Source organism: Neoarius graeffei, chromosome 24 (assembly GCF_027579695.1).
Source record: "Neoarius graeffei isolate fNeoGra1 chromosome 24, fNeoGra1.pri, whole genome shotgun sequence".
NCBI classification, from domain to species: Eukaryota; Metazoa; Chordata; class Actinopteri; order Siluriformes; family Ariidae; genus Neoarius; species Neoarius graeffei.
This window is the reverse complement of record NC_083592.1, coordinates 57,006,748-57,032,866: the sequence shown is the minus strand read 5'-3', so window position 1 is coordinate 57,032,866 and position 26,119 is coordinate 57,006,748. Positions and strand designations below refer to the sequence as shown.

General features: G+C 43.3%; 1 protein-coding gene across 3 annotated transcripts; it reads right to left on the bottom strand.

Moving 5' to 3' along the window:
- Nucleotides 1–25,862, bottom strand: add2 (adducin 2 (beta)). 3 transcript variants are annotated; one of them, XM_060906804.1, is made up of 14 exons: nt 25,710–25,862; nt 24,885–25,017; nt 24,341–24,492; nt 22,645–22,725; nt 22,137–22,286; nt 16,787–16,930; nt 16,581–16,679; nt 16,294–16,470; nt 15,042–15,284; nt 12,265–12,381; nt 4,940–5,026; nt 4,154–4,280; nt 1,602–1,691; nt 1–919 (listed from the first exon to the last, which is right to left on the bottom strand). In XM_060906804.1, exons 1-14 carry the CDS (start codon nt 25,860–25,862, stop codon nt 651–653), a joined length of 2,022 nt encoding a protein of 673 aa, XP_060762787.1. In that variant the 3' UTR covers nt 1–650. The 3 variants fall into 3 exon arrangements, with proteins under 3 accessions (XP_060762787.1, XP_060762788.1, XP_060762789.1); XM_060906805.1 differs by having other exon boundaries at nt 1–917; nt 1,633–1,691; XM_060906806.1 differs by lacking the exon at nt 1,602–1,691.
- Nucleotides 25,863–26,119: the final 257 nt, after the last annotated feature.

Here is a 26,119-nt window from a genome sequence, read left to right as displayed (position 1 = left end):
AGGCGATCACTTTACATTCTAACATGACATGGATTCAAACCAGCACATATACACACACACAAAGGCAATTAAATAAGAGTTACTGCTCGTAAAAATAATTACAACCGTAAAAGAAAACCAGTGACTGTATAAAATCAAACTCAGGCGGAAATGGAATGTCTGAGTGCTGTTTTAAAGTTGGGCTTTTCGTTGCATCGACAAGCCAAAGTCATGTTAATTTTTTTGTTTGTTTTTGTTTTTTAATTCATAAACGTGAAACATGGAAAAAAAAAACCATGAACAGGAAGCCAGATTGGAGTCGGTAAAAACGATACGATTCCACGTCATAGAGTTATACAAGGAGTAAATGTGCAATATGACCTTCAGCTAATAATCAGAATCAACAACGTGCTGAATTCATGCCACGTTCTGGTCTAATAGGCTCGTGCGAAGTGAGACATTGGTTTAAAAAGCGTGTGAAGAGCTCGTTTCTGGAGCGTTCTTTATCAGGGGGTTAGTCAGATCATTAGTCAGAAGTATTAGTTTGTTATAAAACAATAATCTGAAAATGTTTCATGGACAAACAGATGGATACACACTGAGTGTTAAGCGAGTGTTTGTGTTACTGGAACAGCAGACACGTGTGTGTGTGTGTGTGTGTGTGTGTGAGCTCAAATCTCAGCCTTCTCCTTCTGCTTCTTGCTCTTCTTCAGGAACGAAGGCGCTTTGAACTTCTTCTTCTTCTTATATGGAGACTTGGTGGGAGAGCCCTCAGGGGTGGTGCCTGCAGGCTTGGTGGGCGGGATGGTGGGCGGAACCACTGAGCTTTCTGACGTGTCACTGGTAGAGAGAGCCTTCAATCCTTTCTCCAGCTCCTCCTGCTGCTTCTCGTTGTCCTCCTTCCCGTTCGGGACCGCGTCTGTGGTTTTCCCGTCCATCTCTGAAATCGAAAGAAGAGATTAAAGGGTTAAACGAGTGGTTTATTTGGGGTTTTTTTTGCACATCTGCAAAATAAAGTGGGTTAAGTGGGTTTGAGTGGAACCCTGGTGTGTTCTTCAGAGTTCTCGATGCGGTTCTTTAGTCAGGCGAGAACACAGCGATCACACTCGGGTCCGAGCATGAGGCGGTCTCTGTCTGCTTTGGAGTGAACACTAGTGAGAGAGCGATTCGACTCTGAATCGACTCGTCTCAGGAAGTGAATCGATCATGCCGTGTGTTTTGGGTTGAAGAGAATGTTATTTACAGTTTAATGTTTTTCCATCACTTAGCTTTTTTTTTTTACATCATTTAATTCCGCGCAGCGTGAAACCAAACCAAACAGCCAAGAAACGAAAAGAATCATCTTCACTCCGATTCATCCTCAACAAACAAATAAAATAAATCCCAAACAGGATGACAAAACTAATACTGTCCAGTAGAAAAGCGTTTCCAGCCAGAAGCATTATACGGACAATTCGCTGACGTTATTCTTAACCAATCAGTGATCTGCACTGTTTCTAGCTCCGCCCACACGTCAAAGAATGAGAAACACATTCAGCGCTAACCACAGTGTTATTAGTCAGCACATGCTGCGAGTGTGTTAAAGACATGCCCAGGTGTGAGGGTGTGGTGTGACGGCTCACCTGGGGCAGGTGGTTTGGTGGGGGAGGGGACTTTTGTGGGAGAGGAAGCAGGGGGAGGAGTCCCCGTATCGTTCATCACCTCCTCCCCACCTGACACGAAGAAGACAGGGCAGGAAGGGAATGTAAAAACGAGTGATTAGTGAGTTAAAATAGTGGGACAGGAAAAAAGAAAAATAAAGTGTGTGTTTAGTGAAAGTTTAATGATATTTGGACCAACAGCTTGTAAATCCTAATAACAGACAGCAGTTCATGATTCAGGACAGTTAATGAGATATACTGTTTTTCAAAAGGAATAGAATTAATCATTTGATTTCTCACTGCTGTAATGTAAAAATAATCACAAAAAATTAAATATACAGTACACAATTTCCACTTTACTCCAGATGAAGCTCATCTCATTATCTGTAGCCGCTTTATCCTGTTCTACAGGGTCGCAGGCAAGCTGGAGCCTATCCCAGCTGACTACGGGCAAAAGGCGGGGTTCACCCTGGACAAGTCGCCAGGTCATCACAGGGCTGACACATAGACACAGACAACCATTCACACTCACATTCACACCTACGCTCAATTTAGAGTCACCAGTTAACCTAACCTGCATGTCTTTGGACTGTGGGGGAAACCGGAGCACCCGGAGGAAACCCACGCGGACACGGGGAGAACATGCAAACGCCGCACAGAAAGGCCCTTGCCGGCCCCGGGGCTCGAACCCGGACCTTCTTGCTGTGAGGAGACAGCGCTAACCACTACACCATCGTGCCACCCCAGATGAAACTGATCAGCTAAAACATCTCTGAAGGTTCTTAGCTTTGTACAGGCTTTTATGATGCCAATATAGCTAACAAGCAAGGGACGTGTACAGTTTCTGGTTTAGCAAACTATCGAAGACTTTGTTTTACTCATTTGTATTTTGTAAAGTGCCATGCAAAAATATTTGCCCGCCTCCTGATTTCCTCTATTTTTGCCAATTTATCAGGTTTCAGATCCTCGTACCAAATGTAATACAAGATCAGGAAGGAAACACAAAACACCATTTTTAATTGCTCATGTTCACGGAGATCTTTTAGCCCAACATCATGATGCTGGAAAAGTGATGTTTAGATTCAAAACTACTGTCAGTAATCAATTAATTTCATTAACGGTTCGATTGTGCAACTAAGGGGGGTGATTACTTTTTCACACAGGGCCAGTTAGTGTTGGACAACGTTTTAATCTTCAATAAATGAGACGATTGTTTAAAAACAAAAAGTATTTGGTGTTTCATCATGTCTTAAAATTCAATTTTGTTTGAAGATCTGAAACTATTATTTTGCAAAAATAAAAGAAATCAGGAAGGGGGTGATTACTTTTTCACAGCACTGTATGTATTAAAATATAAAATGCATATACACACACAAATCAAACTGGAACTATGTTGTCACCCACACTGCTTTTAACTCTGCCTTCAAATTTTAGACCACGCCCTTTCCAAAGTCTGCGATCAAACCAAGCGATTCGGACTGAAGATGGCGCTACGAATTTTTAATCATCCACATTTATAGATGAGTGTGTGATTTACGCTAAACTGGTAGTTATAAGGTTCCATTAGCTTGTTAGCTACAAAGAAACAACGTTCAGGAAGCAAAACATGCCTCGGCTGATCGAGCACACTGACAATGTCTTATTTCATTTGAGGTTTTTAAAAAATAAAAAATAAACGTGACAAGTCTACAAGTCTACATTCGCACTTGCAAGCAACACTTGTCGTTTGTCACTTATGGGCGTGTAACAACCAATAATGTTGTCACTTGTGGGTGTGGCCTGTCCTGTCCTTTGTGTGTGTGTTTTTTTTTTTATTTCTGATGAAAAACAGTAATAGCTATATATACACACACACACACACACACACACACACACACACACACACACACACACACACATATATCACTTCAAAAGCTAACTAGCTAAATACAAATTAAATAACACACTAATCAGTGTGATTTTTCCAAGTTTACTTTACATGCTTGGCTTCGTACCAACGTTATTGTCTGGTCTAAACTATGTAAACTCATCAGAAGCACTGATGATCTATGCTACTTCCTTCCAAACTCTATTTTTCTTCATAATGTCTCTGTACAAATTTAACGAGAGATCGTACACGGCAGGGTAAGACGAAACCACAGTCAGAAGTTTCTCTTCCATTTTTGTGTTAAAGAGTAGAAAGGAACTCATCACAGGTAGGAACTGCACAAACATCGGCCCACACTCACAATCTTATCAGTGTGAGGAAACGTTCGAGACAATCGCTTGGATTTGTTGCTTTCATGTTATATGTAATTTGCATAGAATTGAGAAAATCTCTGTTCGATTTTTCTATGTCGCTGAAATTGCAGCTCCATGTCGCAAATATACATACTGTAGAATACAAACGTCTGCCTGTTGCTTTGTCGCGTTAGTGTGAACATAAGTTCATGCACCAGCGACAGGTTTGGCTGAAAATGTCCGACGCTCAGTGCGCTGTAGGAGAAGAGGGTTTGTCGAGGGATGGCTAATCGTTAGGGGCGTAGGGTTCGTACCATCTCCGGCGAGCTGCTTGCGCTGGACTTCTTTGCGATATTCTTCCAACGCCTGATCCGTCAGCTCGTTGAAGGGGTTCGGTGGTTCCGGCTCAGGGGTCGAAGGGGGCTCCACCTGCTCTGGAGACTGTGTTGAGAGGCACATGTACAACACACACACACACACACACACACCATCATCAAATCAATTTAAATGTTAGACCTGGACAATCATTACACATTACACAAGATGTTTATCGGCAAAAATGATTCATCTAGATTTTAGTAATCTGTTTTTTTTTTTTTTAAGATTATTCAACATCATTGCACTGATGATGATGTGTGTGTAGTGATGGAACATGATTAACACACTCCATCACTCAGCCTTAACGAGCGCGATCCTTGACAGAGTTAGCATTAGGGTAAGATCAGTACGTTACGCTTTAAGCTGAAGAGACAGAAAATCATTCGTGAACAGTGTTCAGTCGAGACAAAGTGCACTGAGGTGTGCTAAAGGAACCCCATCCTGAGTTAATTAATCAATGGAGCTAACACATCACCCAATATCTCGTCTGTAAATAAATACACACAGAGTTCATCACTTGCTTCAAACGACAGCCTGATATCCAAACGCATGTTCTCTCAGAGCCTGTGGGTTTCCTCCCACCTTCCGATAAACACACCAGCATGCAGACTGGGGACCAAACGGCCCGTCATCTCCTACTGGCTTCTACACAGACATCTATAGATCCATGGCTGCTCAATTCTGGCTCATACATCATGATCATGATGGTGATGTTTGTGTACCGGTGGACTGTTCTCTGTGATCACACTGGCTAATAACTGAGACTGCGGTCCTGCCGTCTTCATGTCCTGACGGTTCTGCTCTCGGATCTGAAATGAAAAAAATAAATTATAGGCCTAGTATCCAGTTCTACTGTACAAGGTGCTAAAATTGCACAAATGACATCAAAGCAATACTCAAACTCTACAGTTCAACTGGTCAGAAGTTACTGATTCATTTTTAGGTATGTAACAATTTATGTGATGAATCGCGATACACATTTATGACAAATCAAATCAATGAAATGAAAAAGAAATGGTGATTATTATGAGGCTGTGAAGTCTCAGTTTTTCATAGCATTGTTTAGACAGCAGAGGGCACAATAATGTACAACCCCAATTCCAAAAAAGTTGGGACATGGTATAAAATCTAAATAAAAACAGAATGAGAAGATTTGCAAATCATGGAAACCCTATATTTCATTGAAAATAGTACAAAGACAACATATCACATGTTGGAATTGAGAAATTTTATTGTTTTTCGAAAAATTTCTGCTCATTTTGAATTTGATGTCAGCAACATGTTTCAGAAAAGTTGGGACAGGGGCAACAAAAGACTGAAAAAGTTGTGTAATGCTAAAAAAAACTAATTTGGTTAATTGTCAACAGGTCAGTAAGATGATTGTGTCTAAAAAGAGCATCCCAGAGAGGCGGAGTCTCTCAGAAGTAAAGATGGGGCGGGGTTCACCGCTCTGTGAAAGACTGCGTGGGCAAACAGTGCAACAATTTAAGAATAACATTCCTCAATGTAAAACTGCAAAGAATTTGTGGATCACATCATCTGTGGTCCATTATATCATTAAAAGATTCAGAGAATCTGGAGAAATCTCTGTATGCAAGAGACAAGGCTGAAAACTGACATTAGATGCCGGTGATCTTCAGGCCCTCAGGAGACACTGCATTAAAAGCAGACACGTGTCTGTAGTGGAAATCACTATATGGGCTCAGGAACACTTCAGAAAACCATCGTCTGTGAAAAACATTTCATTACTGCATCCACAAATGCAAGTTAAAACCAGATATAAACAATATCCAGAAACCCCGCCCCCTTCTCTGGGCCTGAGCTCTTTTACAATGGACTGAGGTGAAGTGGAAAACTGTCTAATGAATCAAAAGTAGAAATTCTTTTTAGAAATCATGGACCCCACGTCCTCCAGGCTAAAGAGGAGAGGGACCATCCGGCGTGTTATCAGTGCACAGTTCAAAAGCCAGCATCTGTGATGGTATGAAGGTGCATTAGTGCACATGACATGGGTAGCTTGTACATCTGGGAAGGCATCATTAATGCTGAATGATATAAACATGTTTCAGAGCAATATGCTGCCATCCAGACTAAATCTTTTTCAGGGAAGGCCTTCCTTCTTTCAGCAAGACAACGCCAAACCGCTTTCTTTTTCAGGCGGCACAGTGGTGTAGTGGTTAGCACGGTCGCCTCACAGCAAGAAGGTTCCGGGTTCGAACCCAGTGGCTGGCGAGGGCCTTTCTGTGTGGAGTTTGCATGTTCTCCCCGTGTCTGTGTGGGTTTCCTCCGGGTGCTCCGGTTTCCCCCACAATCCAAAGATGTGCAGTTAGGTTGACGTGGGGCGGCCTTGGGCTGAGGTGCCCTTGAGCAAGGTACCGAACCCCTGACTGCTCCCCGGGTGCTCTGGTGTGGCTGCCCAGTGCTCTGAGTGTGTGTGTGTTCACTGCTTCAGATGGGTTAAATGCAGGGGATGAATTTCACTGTGCTTGAAGTGTGCATGTGACGAATAAAGGTTTCTTCTTTCTGCACATATTAAAACTACATGGCTCCGTAGTAAAAGAGTCCGGGTGCTAAACTGGCCTGCTGCAGTCCAGACCTGTCTCCCTTTTAAAACATTTGGGGTATTATGAAGCGCAAAATACGACAAAGGAGACCCCGAACTGTTGAGCATCTGAAATTGTATATCAGGGAAGAATGGGACAACATTTCTCTTTCAAAACTACAGCAGCTGGTCTCCTCAGTTCCCAAACATTTACAGAGTGTTGTTAACAGTAGAGATGATGCAACACAGTGGTAAACATGCCCCTGTTCCAAATTTTCTGAAAGAAGTTGCTGACATAAAATTCAAAATGAGCATATACTGTATTTCTCAAAAAACAATAACATTTCTCAGTTTCAATATATATGTTGTCTTTGTATTACTTTCAATTAAATATAGCATTCCCATGATTTGTAAATTATCGCATTCTGTCTTTATTTACAGTTTACACAGCATCCCAACTTTTTTGGAATTGGGGTTGTACAAGAGCAATAGGGAATACATGTGACTTCACTGTAGGCAGAAGTAACACAGCTCTAATGCAGAGAAAATGGATAAAAATTATCTAAAATGTGAAAGAGTTGTTGTGCGATTGTGTACAAACAGATGTAACAAGAAATCAGAGCTCTCTCTCTTTTTACAGACTGCTGAAAGATAAAGAAAAGAGAAACAAATTGAGCAAATGTTTTATAGAACAACTGCAAATCACAGGTTTATGTTGTGTTATGCATTTGTTCTAATGCATTATCGTTTCTATAGTAACAGCTTATTCTCAAGGAATGACATGTACAGCCAACTTGGCATATAACCAGATTAATCGTTGATATGACGAAATTTTCTTTAACATTTCTGAAAGGTGTCAGAGATAAAGCTATAACCTCAGGACAGAGGAGTTTATGCTTCCCGGTTTCTCAATAACAATATAATTTTTTTTTGTCTATAAATTTGAAGACAGAGAAAAAAAAAGAGAGAGAGGCTGGTGAGGGACAGAAAGTTTATAGCTCCCATACTGTAAGCGAGAACAGGAACTAACTTCCACAACATTACAAATAACTATAAACAGATTTTTTTAAATGACGATTTTTTAAAAATCTGCTCCACCTGCTCACCTGAGGCCTGTCTCACTTGGTTCAGCCTCTATATAAGATCAGATCTGGCAGATAATAGACAAAGAAAGAAAGAGAGAGAGAGAGAGAGAGAGAGAGAGAGAGAGAGAGAGAAAGGAAGGAAGAGAGAAGGAAGGGAGAGAAAAGGAAGGAAGGAAGTGACAGAAAGAGAGAAGGAAGAGAGAGAGAGAAGGAAGGAAGGAAGGAAGGAAGGAAGGAAAGGGGAGAGAGAAGGAAGGAAGGAAGGAAGGAAGGAAGGAGGGGGGAGAGAGAAGGAAGGAAGGAAGGAAGGAAGGAAGGAGGGGGAGAGAGAAGGAAGGAAGGAAGGAAGGAAGGAGGGGGGGAGAGAGAAGGAAGGAAGGAAGGAAGGAAGGAAGGAAGGAAGGAGGGGAGAGGGAAGGAAGGAAGGAGGGGGGAGAGGGAAGGAAGGAAGGAGGGGGAGAGGGAAGGAAGGAAGGAGGGGGGAGAGAGAAGGAAGGAAGCAAGGAAGGAAGGGGGAGAGAGAAGGAAGGAAGGAAGGAAGGAAGGAAGGAAGGAAGGAGGGGGAGAGAGAAGGAACGAAGGAAAGGGGAGAGAGAAGGAAGGAAGGAAGGAAGGAAGGAAGGAGAGAGAGAAGGAAGGAAGGAAGGAAGGAAGGAAGGAAGGAGGGGGAGAGAGAAGGAAGGAAGGAGGGGAGAGAGAGAAGAAAGGAAGGAAGGAAGAGAGAGAGAAGGAAGGAAGGAAGGAAGGAAGGAAGGAAGGAGGGGAGAGGGAAGGAAGGGAGAGAGAAGGAAGGGGGGAGAGAGAGAAGAAAGGAAGGAAGGAAGAGAGAGAGAGAGAGAAGGAAGGAAGAGAGAGAAGGAAGAAAGAGAGAGAAGGAAGGAGAGAGAAGGAAGGAGAGAGAAGGAAGGAAGAGAGAAGGAAGGGGGGAGAGAGAGAAGGAAGGAAGAGAGAAGGAAGGGGGGAGAGAGAGAAGGAAGGGGGAGAGAGAGAAGAAAGGAAGGAAGAGAGAGAGAGAAGAAAGGAAGAGAGAGAAGGAAGGAAGGAAGGGGGAGGGAAGGAAAGAATGAAAGGGGAGAGAGAAGGAAGGAAGGAAGGAAGGAAGGAAGGAGAGAGAAGGAAGGAAGGAAGGAAGGGGGAAAGAGAAGGAATTAAGGAAGGAAGGAAGGAAGGAAGGGAGAGAGAGAAGGAATTAAGGAAGGAAGGAAGGAAGGAAGGGGGGAGAGAGAAGGAAGGAAGGAAGGGGGGAAGGAAGGGGAGAAAGAAGGAAGGAAGGGGGGAGAGAAGGAAGCACGGGCGATTGCTCTAAGACAACGAGGGAGGCTCAGCCTCCTCTAAAAATGATGAACATCGTGTAGGATGAATTGCGCTAGGCTTATGTTATAGCCGACCTTATAACATTGCTATTTCAGATCCAGAATCATAGAAATATATGTGCTCAACCCAACTACAGTGCGAAATCATTCCGTTATAACTTTAATGTGTGCGTGAGTTTTTCCCCCTCGTGACAGCGCAATGCAGCCCAGCCTCAGTGGACTTCAATGGCATTTGGGAGCTCTGCGCTTTTCAATCTCAAAATGCAAGACAGTTATTGGACAAATACTGCGAAAACACCCACCCCACGGACTCCCAGCCTCACAGTGGGAGGGACATGGCAGTTTCCGCGAGGAGACTGGTGATTGGTGAAAGCGGCCGGATATTTTCTTTGATTGACAGCTCGTTTCAAATATAGACAGGCAGCGGTGAATCTCAGTTCAGTCCCATGCGGATTCGCAAGTGCTGTGGTGTATTGTAAGAGATCAGCTTACATTTCGATTTCATTCATTACATACAGTTTCTACCAGCTTTTTTAGTTTGTATATATTTTCATTGTAAATAAAGTGTAAATATAGTGTTGTCAAGTTTGCTATCTTAGTTCCAGAAATTTCGTTTATTTGAGTGACTGAACTTGAACTTGAGGGGGCTAGTCAGCTAGCAAGAAAGCTGCGCACGGATGCCAAGCATTGCTGATTTAATTTTGGCGAAGCCATTTGCCAGTCTTCCTTTCGAGGAAAAAATTAAAATTAAAGAGCAGGGTAGACCAACGCCTCAAATTGACTTGGTGAAAAAGGTCGGGAATAATACTCGTTCCTTTCAGCTCTCCTGGTACGAGAAAGTGAATTGGCTAACAGCAAGTGACCCACATCAACAACAGTAAATAGGCTACTTTAGTAATATATCATGGATGGACCAAAAATATAGAATCTATTTAAAATGTTTATGCTGAGTATATTATATTGGAATATATATTTCTCTGGATATGAATTAAACACAGCTACAATTTGGAAAACATTTTTAAACAAAAACACAGCCGAGAACATTTCACACTACAGACCTGGATTAAAAGTGAAGGGTTATCAAAATTGTCAATAAAACATTTCTCAGTCAAAATAAGTAAAATATAGGGAAAGTGTCACATCACATCACATCACATTATCTCTAGCCGCTTTATCCTTCTACAGGGTCGCAGGCAAGCTGGAGCCTATCCCAGCTGACCACGGGCGAAAGGCGGGGTACACCCCGGACAAGTCGCCAGGTCATCACAGGGCCGACACACAGACACAGACAACCATTCACACCTACGGTCAATTTAGAGTCACCAGTTAACCTAACCTGCATGTCTTTGGACTGTGGGGGAAACCGGAGCACCCGGAGGAAACCCACGCGGACACAGGGAGAACATGCAAACTCCGCACAGAAAGGCCCTCGCCGGCCCCGGGGCTCGAACCCAGGACCTTCTTGCTGTGAGGCGACAGTGCTAACCACTACACCACCGTGCCGCCTAGGGAAAGTGTCATTGAATGAAATGTGTGGCACCGAGCTCTACTGCTGAGGTTCCTGACAAAGAGCTGCTTTCAATAATGATCAATTTTTAAACAACATGCCACAATTTTAAAATATAAAATGTTAAAATATGGCGGCACGGTGGTGTAGTGGTTAGCGCTGTCGCCTCACAGCAAGAAGGTCCTGGGTTCGAGCCCCGGGGCCGGCGAGGGCCTTTCTGTGTGGAGTTTGCATGTTCTCCCCGTGTCCGCGTGGGTTTCCTCCGGGTGCTCCGGTTTCCCCCACAGTCCAAAGACATGCAGGTTAGGTTAACTGGTGACTCTAAATTGACCGTAGGTGTGAATGTGAGTGTGAATGGTTGTCTGTGTCTATGTGTCAGCCCTGTGATGACCTGGCGACTTGTCCAGGGTGTACCCCGCCTTTCGCCCGTAGTCAGCTGGGATAGGCTCCAGCTTGCCTGTGACCCTGTAGAAGGATAAAGCGGCTAGAGATAATGAGAGATGAGATGAGATGTTAAAATATACCCCCCCCCCCAACACCACCATCATGTATATTGGACAGTAGGCTAATGGGCCAAAAGAACCTGTTATTTCACAGTTTGTGACGCTGCCAACAATCAGCCAGATCAGAGGCAAGAGTATGGGCAAAATTGATGTTTTTTCTTTTAAAATCTGGAAATATCGTAACCGACCAGCCTCCCCTGTTTGAAAGCCTACCAGCCGCCACTGGAAGGAAGGAAGAGAGAGAGAGAGAAGGAAGGAAGGGACAGGTGGCAGCTGTCCTTTTTTTTTAAAGATTTATTTGGGCTTTTTTCACCTTTATTGGACAGTGTAGAGACAGGAAATAAGTGGGAGAGAGAGACGGGGAGGGATCAGGAAATGACCTCGGGTCGGAATCGAACCCGGTTTCCCAGATTTATGGTATGGCGCCTTATCCACCTGAGCCACGACGCCCCCGGCAGCAGCTGTCCTTTTTGGTTTGTGGGTTTTTATCTTTCATTATTATTTTTTTTCAAGGCGCCGCACCTTGTGTTCCAGACACTTTCCTTACACTACTGATTACTGACTCTCCATACCGACCCATTTGCTTATTTTGTTTGCTTTTAACTCTTTCTTCAGTCTAAGTTTTGTTTATGTTTATTCCAATAAATCCTCGAGTTTTCTAATTTTAAGATGTTTGTCCTCCTCTTTTGTTATGGTCTTAAGTTGGGTCGTAACAAAATACAGTAGGGGCTCATCTGGGATTTGAACCCTGGACCTTTTGCATTAATAAAATTTGTAATCGTTGGGAAATTACTGTGAAAGAAAAAAAAACACTCCATGGTGTTCTGCTATAGGAAAATAATCAGCTTCATCACAGCAGCCTGTCGCTGATTATTTTCTGACAACAGCGTGACGCCGAGTGTTTTCTTCTTTACGTAAAGGACCTTGCTGCTTGTTTACTTTGTCATCTTTGAAGGTTGGTGATGATTGTGATGTAGTGAGTAATATTACAGGTGAACGGAAAAGTGTCTTGGCAGTTTTAAACAGGGATAGCACTGATTTTTCTCTCTCTCTCTCTCTTTTTTTTTATTTAAACCTGTTGCTTCACATCACTGCACCTTATTTCTGGTCTCCAGAACCTCCTGTGGGTTGGTGAAGAGAGGAACGAACTGGTTGGGGTTTTCGATCTTGATGGCCATGCCGCCGCTTTGGGTTACTTCATCTGTCCGCAGCCACTGAGGACGAGAGGACGAGAGTATGTGAGGACACGGCGTGAAAGATTGACACTGTGAGTAAACATTCGTCAGAACGACAAAACAGGCAGAGAGTGGATCAGCAGAGGGCAGCAGAGACACTGCAGCAGTCTGTTTCAGGATCCTGAAATATCTCCTCTGCATTGCAGAGGGACGGAGAGAGAGAGAGAGAGAGAGAGAGAGAGATAATAAATTCCCAATGATTACTCAGATTCATTATTACTGAAATGGCTCACTGTTATCAATTTTACATCAAAATGCTGCTTGTTATTACGCAGGAAGTCCTCGAGTCAACTCATCAAATGTTTTCAGCATCTCCGATACCTTCAAATGTTTGCGAGAGTGTAATCTGAATGTGTGCGAAAAATATTTGTAACTGTTCTGACTAACACTTTTAGTTCTAGAGAGAAATTCCTGCGTAGACACAGAATATTTGCTCCCCGTTACACCACAACACTGATGAATTCTGGATTCTGATCGGTGATGATTAATTTTCTTTAGTATTAATACACAGGTGATTATAGAAAATCGCGCGCACTGATTGGTCGAGAGAGTCGGATTATTCATTTCTCGATCATCACTTCGAGTGATTCGGCAAAATGGCGGCTGATCGCTTCAAGAATTACAGATGATGAACGAAAACGCTGTTCCTCATCTCATCTCATTATCTCAAGCCGCTTTATCCTTCTACAGGGTCGCAGGCAAGCTGGAGCCCATCCCAGCTGACTACGGGCGAAAGGCGGGGTACACCCTGGACAAGTCGCCAGGTCATCACAGGGCTGACACATAGACACAGACAACCATTCACACTCACACCTACGGTCAGTTTAGAGTCACCAGTTAACCTAACCTGCATGTCTTTGGGGGAAACCGGAGCACCCGGAGGAAACCCACGCGGACACGGGGAGAACATGCAAACTCCGCACGGAAAGGCCCTCACCGGCCACGGGGCTCGAACCCAGGACCTTCTTGCTGTGAGGCGACAGCGCTAACCACTACACCACCGTGCCGCCCAACGCTGTTCCTAAAAGCACTAAAGATGCCCCGAAGTTTGGTCTAAAACTATTCAAAGGGAAGCTGGGGTTGTGATTTATTTTATCGATTTCAAAACAGTGTTTTACACGACTCAGCGTAGATCAGTGACAAGTCTGCGCTGCGGAGTTATTACATTTACATGCTGCTTTTGAAGCTTGAAATAAATTATTTTTTTATTTACTAAAATATATAGTAAAACAATTATTCACCTCAGGCTCAGTGAATAATCACCTTGCCTTTGGTGAATAGTTGTTAAATACACCCCACGGCAGTCAAATACTCGAATCTGATTGGTCAAAAGTTGCGTATTATTTTTGTATAACAGCACAAAAGTGGTGTTAAAAGTAAAAACTAGTCGTTGAAGTGTTTCCTTTCTTTTGTTAGGAGAAATTTATTTAATATATATAATAAATCTTATTTATTATCCATATTTTTATTGTTTTATTTATTTTAGTCTTTTTTCATTGTGGAAAATGATGTTTTTTTAAAAAATGCATTATTTATTTATTTTTTAAATTAGCTGCTGGATATTTGAATTTCCCGTTGGGGATAAATAAAGTATTATCTTTTCTTAATATTTACAGAAGGAGTCTCGCTTGTAGACGCTTTGTAACAGTCACAGTGCTCTGAGAAGTTTATCAGCCTTCAGGACAAACGAGTTTACGCTCTCTGCTTTCTCTGTAAAATAACAAGCTGTGTTTTTTGGTTGAGAGAGAAGGAGTGTGTTTATAGCTGCTGTACACTTGTAACTGAGAACAGGAAGTAACTTGCTTCACAGATGTTCCACAAACGGATAAAAAAAAGCATGTCGTTTTAGTAAATAAAAAGCTGCTGTGGTGTAAGAGGAATAAAACACTTCATGCTGTTATTGGAAAATAATCAGCGATGGGTTTTTTGCAGCAAACAGTTAACTTTCAGGAAGTGAAAGCTACACCTGGGCTATCTTTATATATTTTTATAAAATTATTAATTTTGTATTTCAAATTCTAAGTGTTTATTTCTCATCTCATTATCTGTAGCCGCTTTATCCTGTTCTACAGGGTCGCAGGCGAGCTGGAGCCTATCCCAGCTGACTACGGGCGAAAGGCGGGGTTCACCCTGGACAAGTCGCCAGGTCATCACAGGGCTGACACATAGACACAGACAACCATTCACACTCACATTCACACCTACGCTCAATTTAGAGTCACCAGTTAACCTAACCTGCATGTCTTTGGACTGTGGGGGAAACCGGAGCACCCGGAGGAAACCCACGCGGACACGGGGAGAACATGCAAACTCCACACGGAAAGGCCCTCGCCGGCCACGGGGCTCGAACCCGGACCTTCTTGCTGTGAGGCGACAGCGCTAACCACTACACCACCGTGCCGCCCAAGTGTTTATTTATTTAATTTAATATTTGTTCATTTATTTATTTATTTTTACTTTTTGTAGTTTTTATAATTTTTTAAATTTATTTAAATATTTATTTATGTATTTAAATTGTTGCTTTTGTTTATTTTTTATTTATTTAAATTACATTAAATTAACTTTTTTTTCAACTCTGACTGGAAGCAGTTTATTTGAACCCTGATAAATCACGCACTAAAAGCGGGTGCTGTTCTGACCGTGGTGCGGTGCCCGGGGCTGGCCTGGTCCTGGTTGACCTTCTGGTAAGTGTTAGGAGTGTTCAGCCATCTTGTTTTCTCCAGCTGCTGTTTGTGGGCGTGAGGTTGGAGGCGCACTTGCACTCGTTTTCCCTCATCGTCGAAGCTGAAGGAGGTGACAGTGGCAGGAACCTCCACCTCCCTGCGCGTCCTGGAGCGCTCCAGGAGGACGGGGAAGCGGTAGGCGTAACCGGTACGGTAACCCTGAACACACGCAGAGAGAGAGAGGAAATGGTAAAGCTCTTTACAGCTCAGGTCACAACACAACACTGAAACACTCATCAAAAACCTGCCTTTCAGTGCCACATAGCTTACATTTGAATGTTGAAAAAGTGAACATCATAATTGTTGCTGTTATTGAAGCTTCTGTTAATAATTTAATCTTTTCTGGGCTACTAGAAGATCGTCCGCTACCTGCGACCACTCATCTTTTTTCACAATAATGTTCTTTCATTTTTAACAAAAAATCCTACACACCGTAGCTTAAATTAATTCTGGAGTATTTTCAGGGCTCTATAGGAAGGTGTACTGGTGCTAGATAAATAGTAGGATCAATAATAATAATAATAGCAACAACAACAACAACGAGACCGTCAATGAAGGTGTAGCTCACTCCAGCCCCGTCTAGTCCAGAAGGAACGATCTAAAGTTGGCCACCTTGCACAATAAATGTTGTAAGCTATATACACTATATACAAGCTATACCGGTATATAGAAGTGATATCCACCCTAGGAATACCGACCTATTTACCAGAAAGAATCCAAAACGGCGAGGAATTGACCGAGAAGAAGCGATTTTTGTTGAACTGCTCATTAAGGCTTAATTAGTCCATAACTTCATTAATAATTGTAATGAAGCAAATCGGGGTAGAAGTTCTATGCACCCTAGGTACCCCTACCTACATGCCAGAAAGAATCAAACTTGGTGAAGAAGTGATGTGTGTGGAAACTGCTCGTTAGGGATTGATTAATTACTCCATATCTTCATTATTATTTGCAATTATGCAAATTTGGGTAGAAGCCATATGCACCTCAGGCAGACCTACCTTCCTGCCAAAAAGAATAAAAATCGGTGAAGAATGGAGAGAGAAGAAGCGATTTTCATGAAATGTGGACGACGAACAACACATGATAGGATAAACTCATTACCTGTTGGCCGGATAAGTGACTAATAATAATAATAATAATAATAACAACAAACGCAGTCTCTGACCAGGTTGTCGAGGGTCCTCATGAGCGCCTCGAACTCATGCTCTCCGAGTCGGCTCTTGTGCATGGGTCCGAATGTGGATCCGGCCCAGCCCACGGTCCCAGCGGCACTTGCTCTGTGCACATTGCGGTCTAGCATGATGAGGTTCTCCTCTCCTCCAGCACAGCACAATGCCGAAACCTGAAACATCGTCATTTTTTGTTCTCCTCACACACATCTCTAAAGTAAAATTTGTTTCTGTCGCTTCATATGGGGTACACAGTCTCCGTATTAACATCATACGTTTCTACCTGTATCTGACAGGCGGTCTGGATGTGGTAGATGGTGTAGAAGGCCTCCTCCACCGATTCTCCCAGAGCCATGAAGCCGTGATTCCTCAGGACAAGAACCTTGCATTGACAAAACAAATTGTTATTCATTATTATTACTGTTCAGTGTATATGCGACTGTGAATGTGATGATGATGATGGTGATGAGTCAATGTCATTTCTATCACCTTGCATGTGGGACCGAGGCTCTTCTGCAGGCCCACTCTGTCCTCCTCCTCCTCCATCACGCCGTTGTAATCATAATACGCCACCTCGCCCACCAGCAAAGCCTCATGGGACAGCGGCAGGAGGCCACACTTCATGGCTGACACCTGGATTAAATGGATTAAAGGTGAAGGATCAAGTCGAGTCGAGTGCTGAAGATACAAGATACTTTTTTTCACTTTCACAAGCCAAACCTGTCTCTATAAGAGAGTGTTTAAGCAAAAGAACACTAACGCTATTATGCTAAACTAGTAGCCATGAGCTTAATATAGTGTTTACTTGTATTATCGTTGTAAAAGTAAACTCAGACACCAAACATGTCTTAAACTGGCTTTACGCTGTAGGATTTTCAGCTCGGTTTTGCTGTCACAGGCACAATCGCACATCGTAAAGGAAACTTCGACTTGTGAACCTTTTACGAACTGGTTTGCTGTTCCATCACCATAGAGCCACGTCGTTACGTCAGTGTATACGTCTCCACTTTTCCAATCACTAGTCTTGCTTGCGCCAAGCACAACACCACCAACGGCGGACTACATAATCTCTTCTTCTTCGGATTAATCAGACTAGATGCTACACGAGCTCTGTTTTGTTTTTTTTTAATGGTGGCCACAAAGTTTTCACGATAACCCCTGACATAAGCAGTTCTTGGTTCCTTAGCTGTTAAAACCTGAAGAACCGATTCGAGATTAGGCCCCGGCTCCTAACCAGCTCTCAAACTGCCTTAATGGAAAAAGGGGAAAGAGTGTGAGAGCTGGGGTACCTCTTATACCAGCCAGTCTCACGAAGAAATATTCTGATGTTGTGGTTTTTACCTCGCTCATCACCCACAGACGAATCCTGTTACAGTGAAAAAGCCCAAATGCACCTTCTACTCCATCCTGGTTAAGCGATTTAACATCTTTTCTGTCATTAGAAAGAGTGAAATATTCCTTAAAGTGCCATTCCACCACTGGATGTATTTTTTTGGCATAAAATACAATATATTTTATGACAACATGACTAGACAGGGGCGGCACGGTGGTGTAGTGGTTAGCGCTGTTGCCTCACAGCAAGAAGGTCTGGGTTCGAGCCCCGGGGCCGGCGAGGGCCTTTCTGTGTGGAGTTTGCATGTTCTCCCCGTGTCCGCGTGGGTTTCCTCCGGGTGCTCCGGTTTCCCCCCCACAGTCCAAAGACATGCAGGTTAGGTTAACTGGTGACTCTAAATTGAGCGTAGGTGTGAGTGTGAATGGTTGTCTGTGTCTATGTGTCAGCCCTGTGATGACCTGGCGACTTGTCCAGGGTGAACCCCGCCTTTCGCCCGTAGTCAGCTGGGATAGGCTCCAGCTTGCCTGCGACCCTGTAGAACAGGATAAAGCGGCTACAGATAATGAGATGACTAGACAGAGAAATCTTTTAGCTTCAAAATGATATATCAAACATAATTTTTTGACAACGACAAGTATATTAATTTTGCGACCAAAGTCACCTACCCTTTTAATTTCCGCATGGTAGTGAAACGTGATGTCATCGGCAGGTTCCCCTTCTTGTGTACCATGTCACGTGTGATGTGGCACAGATTATCAGCAATGGAGGATAGAACACGATTGTCAGCTTCGGAAAAGAAGCGAAGGAAAATAGCAAGTGATGCCCAAAGGAGACGGTCGATGGTGAATATCGGCACAGCAATCGACAAGTGGAAATCGCGTTCTATCCGCCATTGCTGATAATCTGTGCCACGTCACACATGACGTGGTACACAAGAAGGGGAACCTGCCGATGACATCACGTTTCACTACCGCGCGGAAATTAAAAGGGTAGGTGACTTTGGTCGCAAAATTAATATACTTGTCGTTGTCAAAAAATTATGTTTGATATATCATTTTGAAGCTAAAAGATTTCTCTGTCTAGTCATGTTGTCATAAAATATATTGTATTTTATGCAAAAAAAATACATCCAATGGTGGAATGGCACTTTAAGAGGTTCAACAGCCAACTTTTAGAAAAGATGGCAGCCTTTTTTGCATATGTAAATACCCTTACCTCTCTGGAACCCAATTGATCTGATACATCCCCCTTTTTTTTTAAAAAAAAGCACCTTAAGCATCCTTCTAATTTGATCTCCCTCCATGTTTTATTTCATTATCTTTATTTTTGCATCTGTTCTGTTTATTTTATTGAGTTCTTTATGTGTTTTTATTTTTGGGGTGGGTGGGTGTTCTGTTTCTGTTTCTCTGTTTTAATGCACCTCAAGAAAAGGGAAAAATGGGGTGAAATGGCTGTGGAACACAATTTTGTACTTTGTATTTGATATTTGTATAATGACAGTCTTCAATTTAAATAAATAAATAAATAAATAAATAAATAGAGTGTGAGCGCTGGAATGACGCTCATCTAAAATCCACCAACAGGAAAACAGCATACGACGACACAAAACTCAAGGGACAGCGACACAGCTACGGAGGTGATGATGATAAACCATGTTGGATTTAAAAGAAGAGCGGTTTGTTGAGCTGTGGCAGCAGAGAGAACGTCTCTCATCATCAACATACGGTATCATCAGGACTAAAGGGGCAAATTAGAGGAATAATTACGGCTTCCAGGTGTGTATTTAGCTAAAGGATATCTCACCGTGTCTGAAATCACTTACTACTCACTATATAGTGGACTGTACAGTGAGTTCACCATTTTATAGTGCTGTCCGAATGTATAGTCAGAATTATTACACCCTATATAGTGCACTCATAGTATCCCATCATGAAAAGTAGCGTACAACCGATGGTCACTAACCAAGCAATATATATCATCATGCATTGCAGTCACGCTGAAAGAAAAAAAAAATGTTAGGGTGAATGGACAGAGGAGAAAACGCATTATAAACGGACATTCAAGTACAATTAAAAATAGTAAGAGAATAGAAAACGAGCTAAAATAGAATAAGAGAGATAAAATACAAGAATAAAAGTTAGAGTGCAGAGTGAGGAATTAATCAAAAGCCTCAAATTTGATTTAATAAAAAACAAAGAAGGAAGAAAGTATTGAGCCTTGATTTAAAAGAACTGAAAGGTGCAGCAGACACAAAGTACTCTGGATTGATTAATGTGGGAAATACGCTCAGTATAATATGGATTTATCACAAAATCACAGGCATGTATTTATTATTTTGAAAAACACACCAGCCGACTGATCTGGCACATTTTAATTGTGCAACAGTAATGATGTAAATAATGGTGTGGCGGAGTAGTGTCTGAAAGAGTTTTTAAATTTTACCAATGAGCTCACTATATAGTCCTCTATATAGAATTCCCTATCTAGTGAGTAGGGAGTAGTGAACGAGTGAGTGATTTTGGACACTGGGTCTCATCTCATCTCATTATCTGTAGCCGCTTATCCTGTTCTACAGGGTCGCAGGCGAGCTGGATCCTATCCCAGCTGACTACGGGCGAAAGGCGGGGTTCACCCTGGACAAGTCGCCAGGTCATCACAGGGCTGACACATAGACACAGACAACCATTCACACTCACATTCACACCTACGCTCAATTTAGAGTCACCAGTTAACCTAACCTGCATGTCTTTGGACTGTGGGGGAAACCGGAGCACCCGGAGGAAACCCACGTGGACACGGGGAGAACATCCAAACTCCGCACAGAAAGGCCCTCGCCGGCCACGGGGCTCGAACCCGAACCTTCTTGCTGTGAGGCGACAGCGCTAACCACTACACCACCATGCCGCCTCCCCAAATCTCTAGTTTAACTTTTTCAGTATAATTCCCATTAGTATCTTAGTGCCTTCGTTATTATTATTAATTTGTTTATTACTACACAGTTCTTTTTTTCCCCCTCATTATATTATTGCTGTTAGTGTAGTGAAGATGCAAGGAGCAGACGTAAAGAAAGTTGGTGAATTCAAGTACCTGGGGTCAACTGTGCAGGAAAATGGGGGCTGCGATAGTGAGGTGAGAAAGAGAGTGCAGGCAGGGTGGAGCAGTTGGAGAAGGATTTCGGGAGTCATTTGTGATAGGAAAGTCCCAGCAAAAGTGAAAGGTAAGATGTATAAGACAGTAGTGAGACCAGCTGTGATGTATGGATTGGAGACCGGACCCTTAATGAAGAGACAGGAGGCAAAGTTGGAGGTGGCGGAGTTGAGGATGTTAAGGTTTGCGATGGGAGGTCGGACAGGATAAGGAACGAGCACATCAGAGGGACAGCACATGTAGAGCTTGGGAATGAAGCTAAGAGAGATGAGATGGAGATGGTACGGACGCATCCTGAGAAGAGACGCAGAGCATGTGGGAAGGAGAATGTTGAGGATGGAGCTGCCAGGCAAACGAAAACGAGGAAGGCCAAAGAGGAGATACATGGATGTGGTGAGAGAGGACATGAAAGTGGCAGGTGTGGTAGAGAAGGATGCGGAAGACAGGGAGCAATGGAGACGAAAGATCCGCTGTGGCGACCCCTAATCGGGAGCAGCCAAAAGAAGAAGATGATTATATAATCACTGTTACATTTACACTTTTTATCAGTTAGGTAATCATATAGTTTTAATTCCTTCACTTTGTTTCACATAATTTTTCCTCTATTAGTATCATAGTATTGCTCAAGTTTCAAATTTCACTTATTTCTCATATATCTCCAATATATAGTATTATAAGTAAGGTTTGTTTTGGAACTCTGGCTAAAAATTTTCTTATATCTTTTATATTTAGTGTTATAAGTTTAACAGTTAGTATTTAGGATTTTTAACATTAGTAAAGTATGTATATTTAGTTTTTTATATCAGGTGAAGAGCCATATTTGTGGAAACTCTGAGATTAAACCATTAAAAAAAAAAAACTCGTGCTGCCATTGCTGAGCTCTCAGTGTGGCACAACAGTCACTTTCTTTCACTGTATGTCCAGGATCTTTATCATATAATCTTACAAGAAGGATGCACGCAATCGCACAATCTGCTGAGATTTTATTGGGATCATGGCGTACACTGTAACGAGTAACGAATGTAAAATACTGCGAGAATCACGCAGTAAAAAAAGCTGAAAATCCAAACACTGTGTACATTTCAATTTTGGCCAAACGACTTGTTTAATAACTTCAGAGTAGAACGGTTTTATTCGGTTATTTCAGTGTCAGTCATCTACACGAGCTTGTCCTTTAATGTGCTGCAGCTTTATGCTATATTAATAACACAAAGTGAAAACACACTCCATTATCTGTGTGTGGCTGTGAGTGTGTGAATGATTGCGTGAGTCTGATTTAGTTTCTTTGAGACGTGTTTCCTATTACGTGTGTGTGTGTGTGTGTGTGTGTGTGTGTGTGTGTGTGTGGGTGTCTCATACAGCAGCTGTAGCGGGGGTGTGGAGGTGTAATAGGCAGCGGACGTCGGGGCGGGCGGAGTAAATGGCCGAGTGCAGGTTGAAGGCGGAAACGTCCACTCCTAATGTAGTGCTGCCCTGCTCGATCACATTGCCCAGGATATTCACCTTCACCTACACACACACACACACACACACACACACACACACACACACACACACATTCCAGTGATCCAAATATAGCTGCAGGTGTAGAGCAAGTTCACTTTCAGAAGCTATTCCAGCAGTACAGCTCAATCGTACAGCAGCCATGTCTTATAAACGAGCTCATGCATATTTCATCCTCCATTTCTCCTCTCATATTAAAAATACATCTCAGATGAGCTCGGTTTAATCTCTGTGATTAATTTGAGGACTGAATAAAATACTAAAAATACAACAGTGCAGTAGGATGAGACAGAGAAGTAAATGATTATTTTTAAATAAGACGTCTCTGAGATGTGGAATGGAGCTCAGAGGGCGAGAGTCTCACCAGGTTCGAGGCAGTGACCTCGCTGTAGGTCAGACCATCAGGCAGAACCAGGAAGTGCTCCTGCTCTTTACTGATACGCATCTGTTCACAGAGAGAGAGAGAGAGATTTTATACACATTATATCATAAACAAGTGATTATTATAGCTGCCCACATGACACTTCTGTCAGGTGATGTGGGAAAAAGTCTCGTGTAGAGTTTAGGGTTCACTGGGAGCCGGGCTGCACCCTACACCCTACTCCCTAGGGTGTAGAATGTATGGTGTGTAGAGATTTATGGGGATACAATTCCAAAGCAAAGCCGTTTACATTTGTCTTTTTGTTGTTTCATTATATTATTTTTTCTTTTCTTCAAGTCTGTAATGGTCATTTATCTCGATATTTCACATATTATAATGAATGCAAAATACAAGTGCTTTTATTTTATATATATTTGTATAGGGTGTAGGGTGTAGGGAGTAGTGTACAGGGTGTAGGGTGCAGTGTATAGGGAGTGGTGTATAGGGTGTAGGGTGCAGTGTGTAGTGTATAGGGTGCAGTGTGTAGTGTATAGGGAGTGGTGTATAGGGTGTAGGGTGCCGTGTGTAGTGTATAGGGAGTGATGTATAGAGTGTAGGGTGCAGTGTGTAGTGTATAGGGAGTGATGTATAGAGTGTAGGGTGCAGTGTGTAGTGTATAGGGTGCAGTGTGTAGTGTATAGGGAGTGGTGTATAGGGTGTAGGGTGCCGTGAATAGTGTATAGGGAGTGGTGCATAGGGTGTAGAGTGCAGTGTGTAGTGTATAGGGTGTAGTGTGTAGTGTATAGGGAGTGGTGGATAAAGTGTAGGATGCAGTGTGTAGTGTACAGGGAGTAGGGTGCAGTGTGTAGGGTGCAGTGTGTAGTGTATAGGGTGCAGTGTGTAGTGTATAGGGAGTGGTGGATAAAGTGTAGGATGCAGTGTGTAGTGTACAGGGAGTAGGGTGCAGTGTGTAGGGTGCAGTGTGTAGTGTATAGGGTGCAGTGTGTAGTGTATAGGGAGTGGTGTATAGGGTGTAGGGTGCAGTGTGTAGTGTATAGGGAGTGGTGTGTAGGGTGCAGTGTGTAGTGTATAGGGAGTGGTGTATAGGGTGTAGGGTGCAGTGTGTAGTGTATAGGGAGTGGTGTATAGGGTGTAGGGTGCAGTGAATAGTGTATAGGGAGTGGTGCATAGGGTGTAGGGTGCAGTGTGTAGTGTATAGGGAGTGGTGTATAGGGTGTAGGGTGCAGTGAATAGTGTATAGGGAGTGGTGCATAGGGTGTAGGGTGCAGTGTGTAGTGTATAGGGTGCAGTGTGTAGTGTATAGGGAATGGTGTGTAGTGTATAGGGAGTGGTGCACAGGGTGTAGGGTGCAGTGTGTAGTGTATAGGGAATGGTGTGTAGTGTATAGGGAGTGGTGCACAGGGTGTAGGTTGCAGTGTGTAGGGTGCAGTGTGTAGTGTATAGGGAGTGGTGCATAGGGTGTAGGGTGCAGTGTGTAGTGTATAGGGAGTGGTGTATAGGGTGTAGGGTGCAGTGAATAGTGTATAGGCAGTGGTACATAGGGTGTAGGGTGCAGTGTGTAGTGTATAGGGAGTAGTGTGTAGTGTATAGGGTATAGAATGTATGGTGTGTAGAGAGTGTAGTGTATATGGTGTAGTGTATGGGGTATAGGGTGTAGTGTATAGGGTGTAGGGCGCACCGTGAGCCGGGCTGTAGTGAGCTGAGTCCAGCCGTACAGATCAAACAGGCGGTGAACACTCGCCAACTTACAGCGCATCAGGCGCTCCCCCTTCACCATGGCAACCCCATCCCATCCATGTAGGTCATTAATGGGGGTCACCATGGTCATAGCTCGAGAGAGAGAGAGAGAGAGAGAGTCCAGAGTTACAGGTACATGTTGGAGTGTGTGTTGTCAATCACCTCATCAACCACGCCCCTTTATTTATCAGCAAATAAACACATTTATATTAAAGAAATTACAGAGGGAGAAATCAAGGTCAATTGAACGATTAATTAAATTAATTAAGTGACAAAACTCTACTCCCAAAATGTATTTGTGGAGGCGGAACTGAAAATAATAGAAGTTTGGGTCTTTTCCATTTCCCTAATATGGAAATGGGCGGAGTTAAAACTACACTGCAGCCGGCCACTAGAGGGCCTCACAGACACACTGGCTTCATTCTACACCTGTTTCATGCCCACTCTTACATATTTAACCCAGTGTGTGTGTGTGTGTGTCTCACAGGAGGGCAGTGCGGCAGGAGAGCCGTGAGACGCCATGAAGTCAGCGATCTGCCTGAGAGCCCACACACTGGACGAGCTCCCACCCTTATTCATCTGCTCCTGAATCAGCATGTCCAACTCCTCACGGAACGACTACACACACACACACACACACACAGAAAGGCAAATGACTACAAAAAACCCAACCCACTATTTATTTACAAGGTTTAATAAAATACAACTAGCAGTTCTCTCTTTCTCTCTCTCACACACACACACACACACACACACACACACAGAGTACCTCTCAGAGGAGTCTGCAGTAATTCCTGCACATAAAAGTTCTCTCTCTCACTACACCAATATGCTGATAGTGTCATCACTTTCCCTCCCAATGTCTCTCTCTGTCTGTCTCCCTGTATCTGTCATAGACACTCTCTCAAACAGTCTCTCTCCCTTTATCTGTCACTATCTCACCTTCCATAACTCTCTCTCTTTCTCTGATGAACACTAGAACACATTTTCTATCTCTCATGCACTTTTCTTGAGCTCTTTCTGTCTGTCTCTCTCTCTGTGTTTCTCTTTCTCCCTCTGTTACTCTAACTAATGCACTTTGCGTTTCAATTTCTCTCTAATGCAGTGTGTGTGTGTGTGTGTGTGTGTGTGCAGCTGTAAGAGGGTGATTCGGGACAGATTATGGCTAAGCTGCAGAGCTAATCATATCTTTGGGAACCTAATGGGGGGGAGAGAGAGAATTGAGTGGACAGTAACTTAGAGGGTTAAATTAGGAGAGAGTTCACTACGGACATCATGTGAGACACTGTGAGACACACACACACACTCACGGGGCTCTTCAGAAGGCTGGAGATGCGGTGCTTTGAGCCACTGGTCGGAGTGTCCTGCTGCAGCGGGGACTGAACCGCATCCATCACCACACACTCGCTGTCCACCGGGCTGTGCTGCACCGGCGTCCCTTTAGGGGTGGGGGACGTGCTCATCTTCTTTCACACAGATAGAGAGAGAGAGAGAGAGAGAGAAAGAGAAGGATGCAGGGCGGGGCCAGGGCACACAGCTAGAGGAAGAGAATTGAGATTAGTGATGGTTAGAGAATCACAGAACTGAGGATTGTGATTGGTCAGAATGTGGGTGTTGATTAGTTTTCTATAACAGCAGCTCTGACAGTAGGGCAGGTTTATATTAATGCACTCGTTCTGATACGTTATGGTTTCCATAGTAACGGCTCGTTCACAGGGAC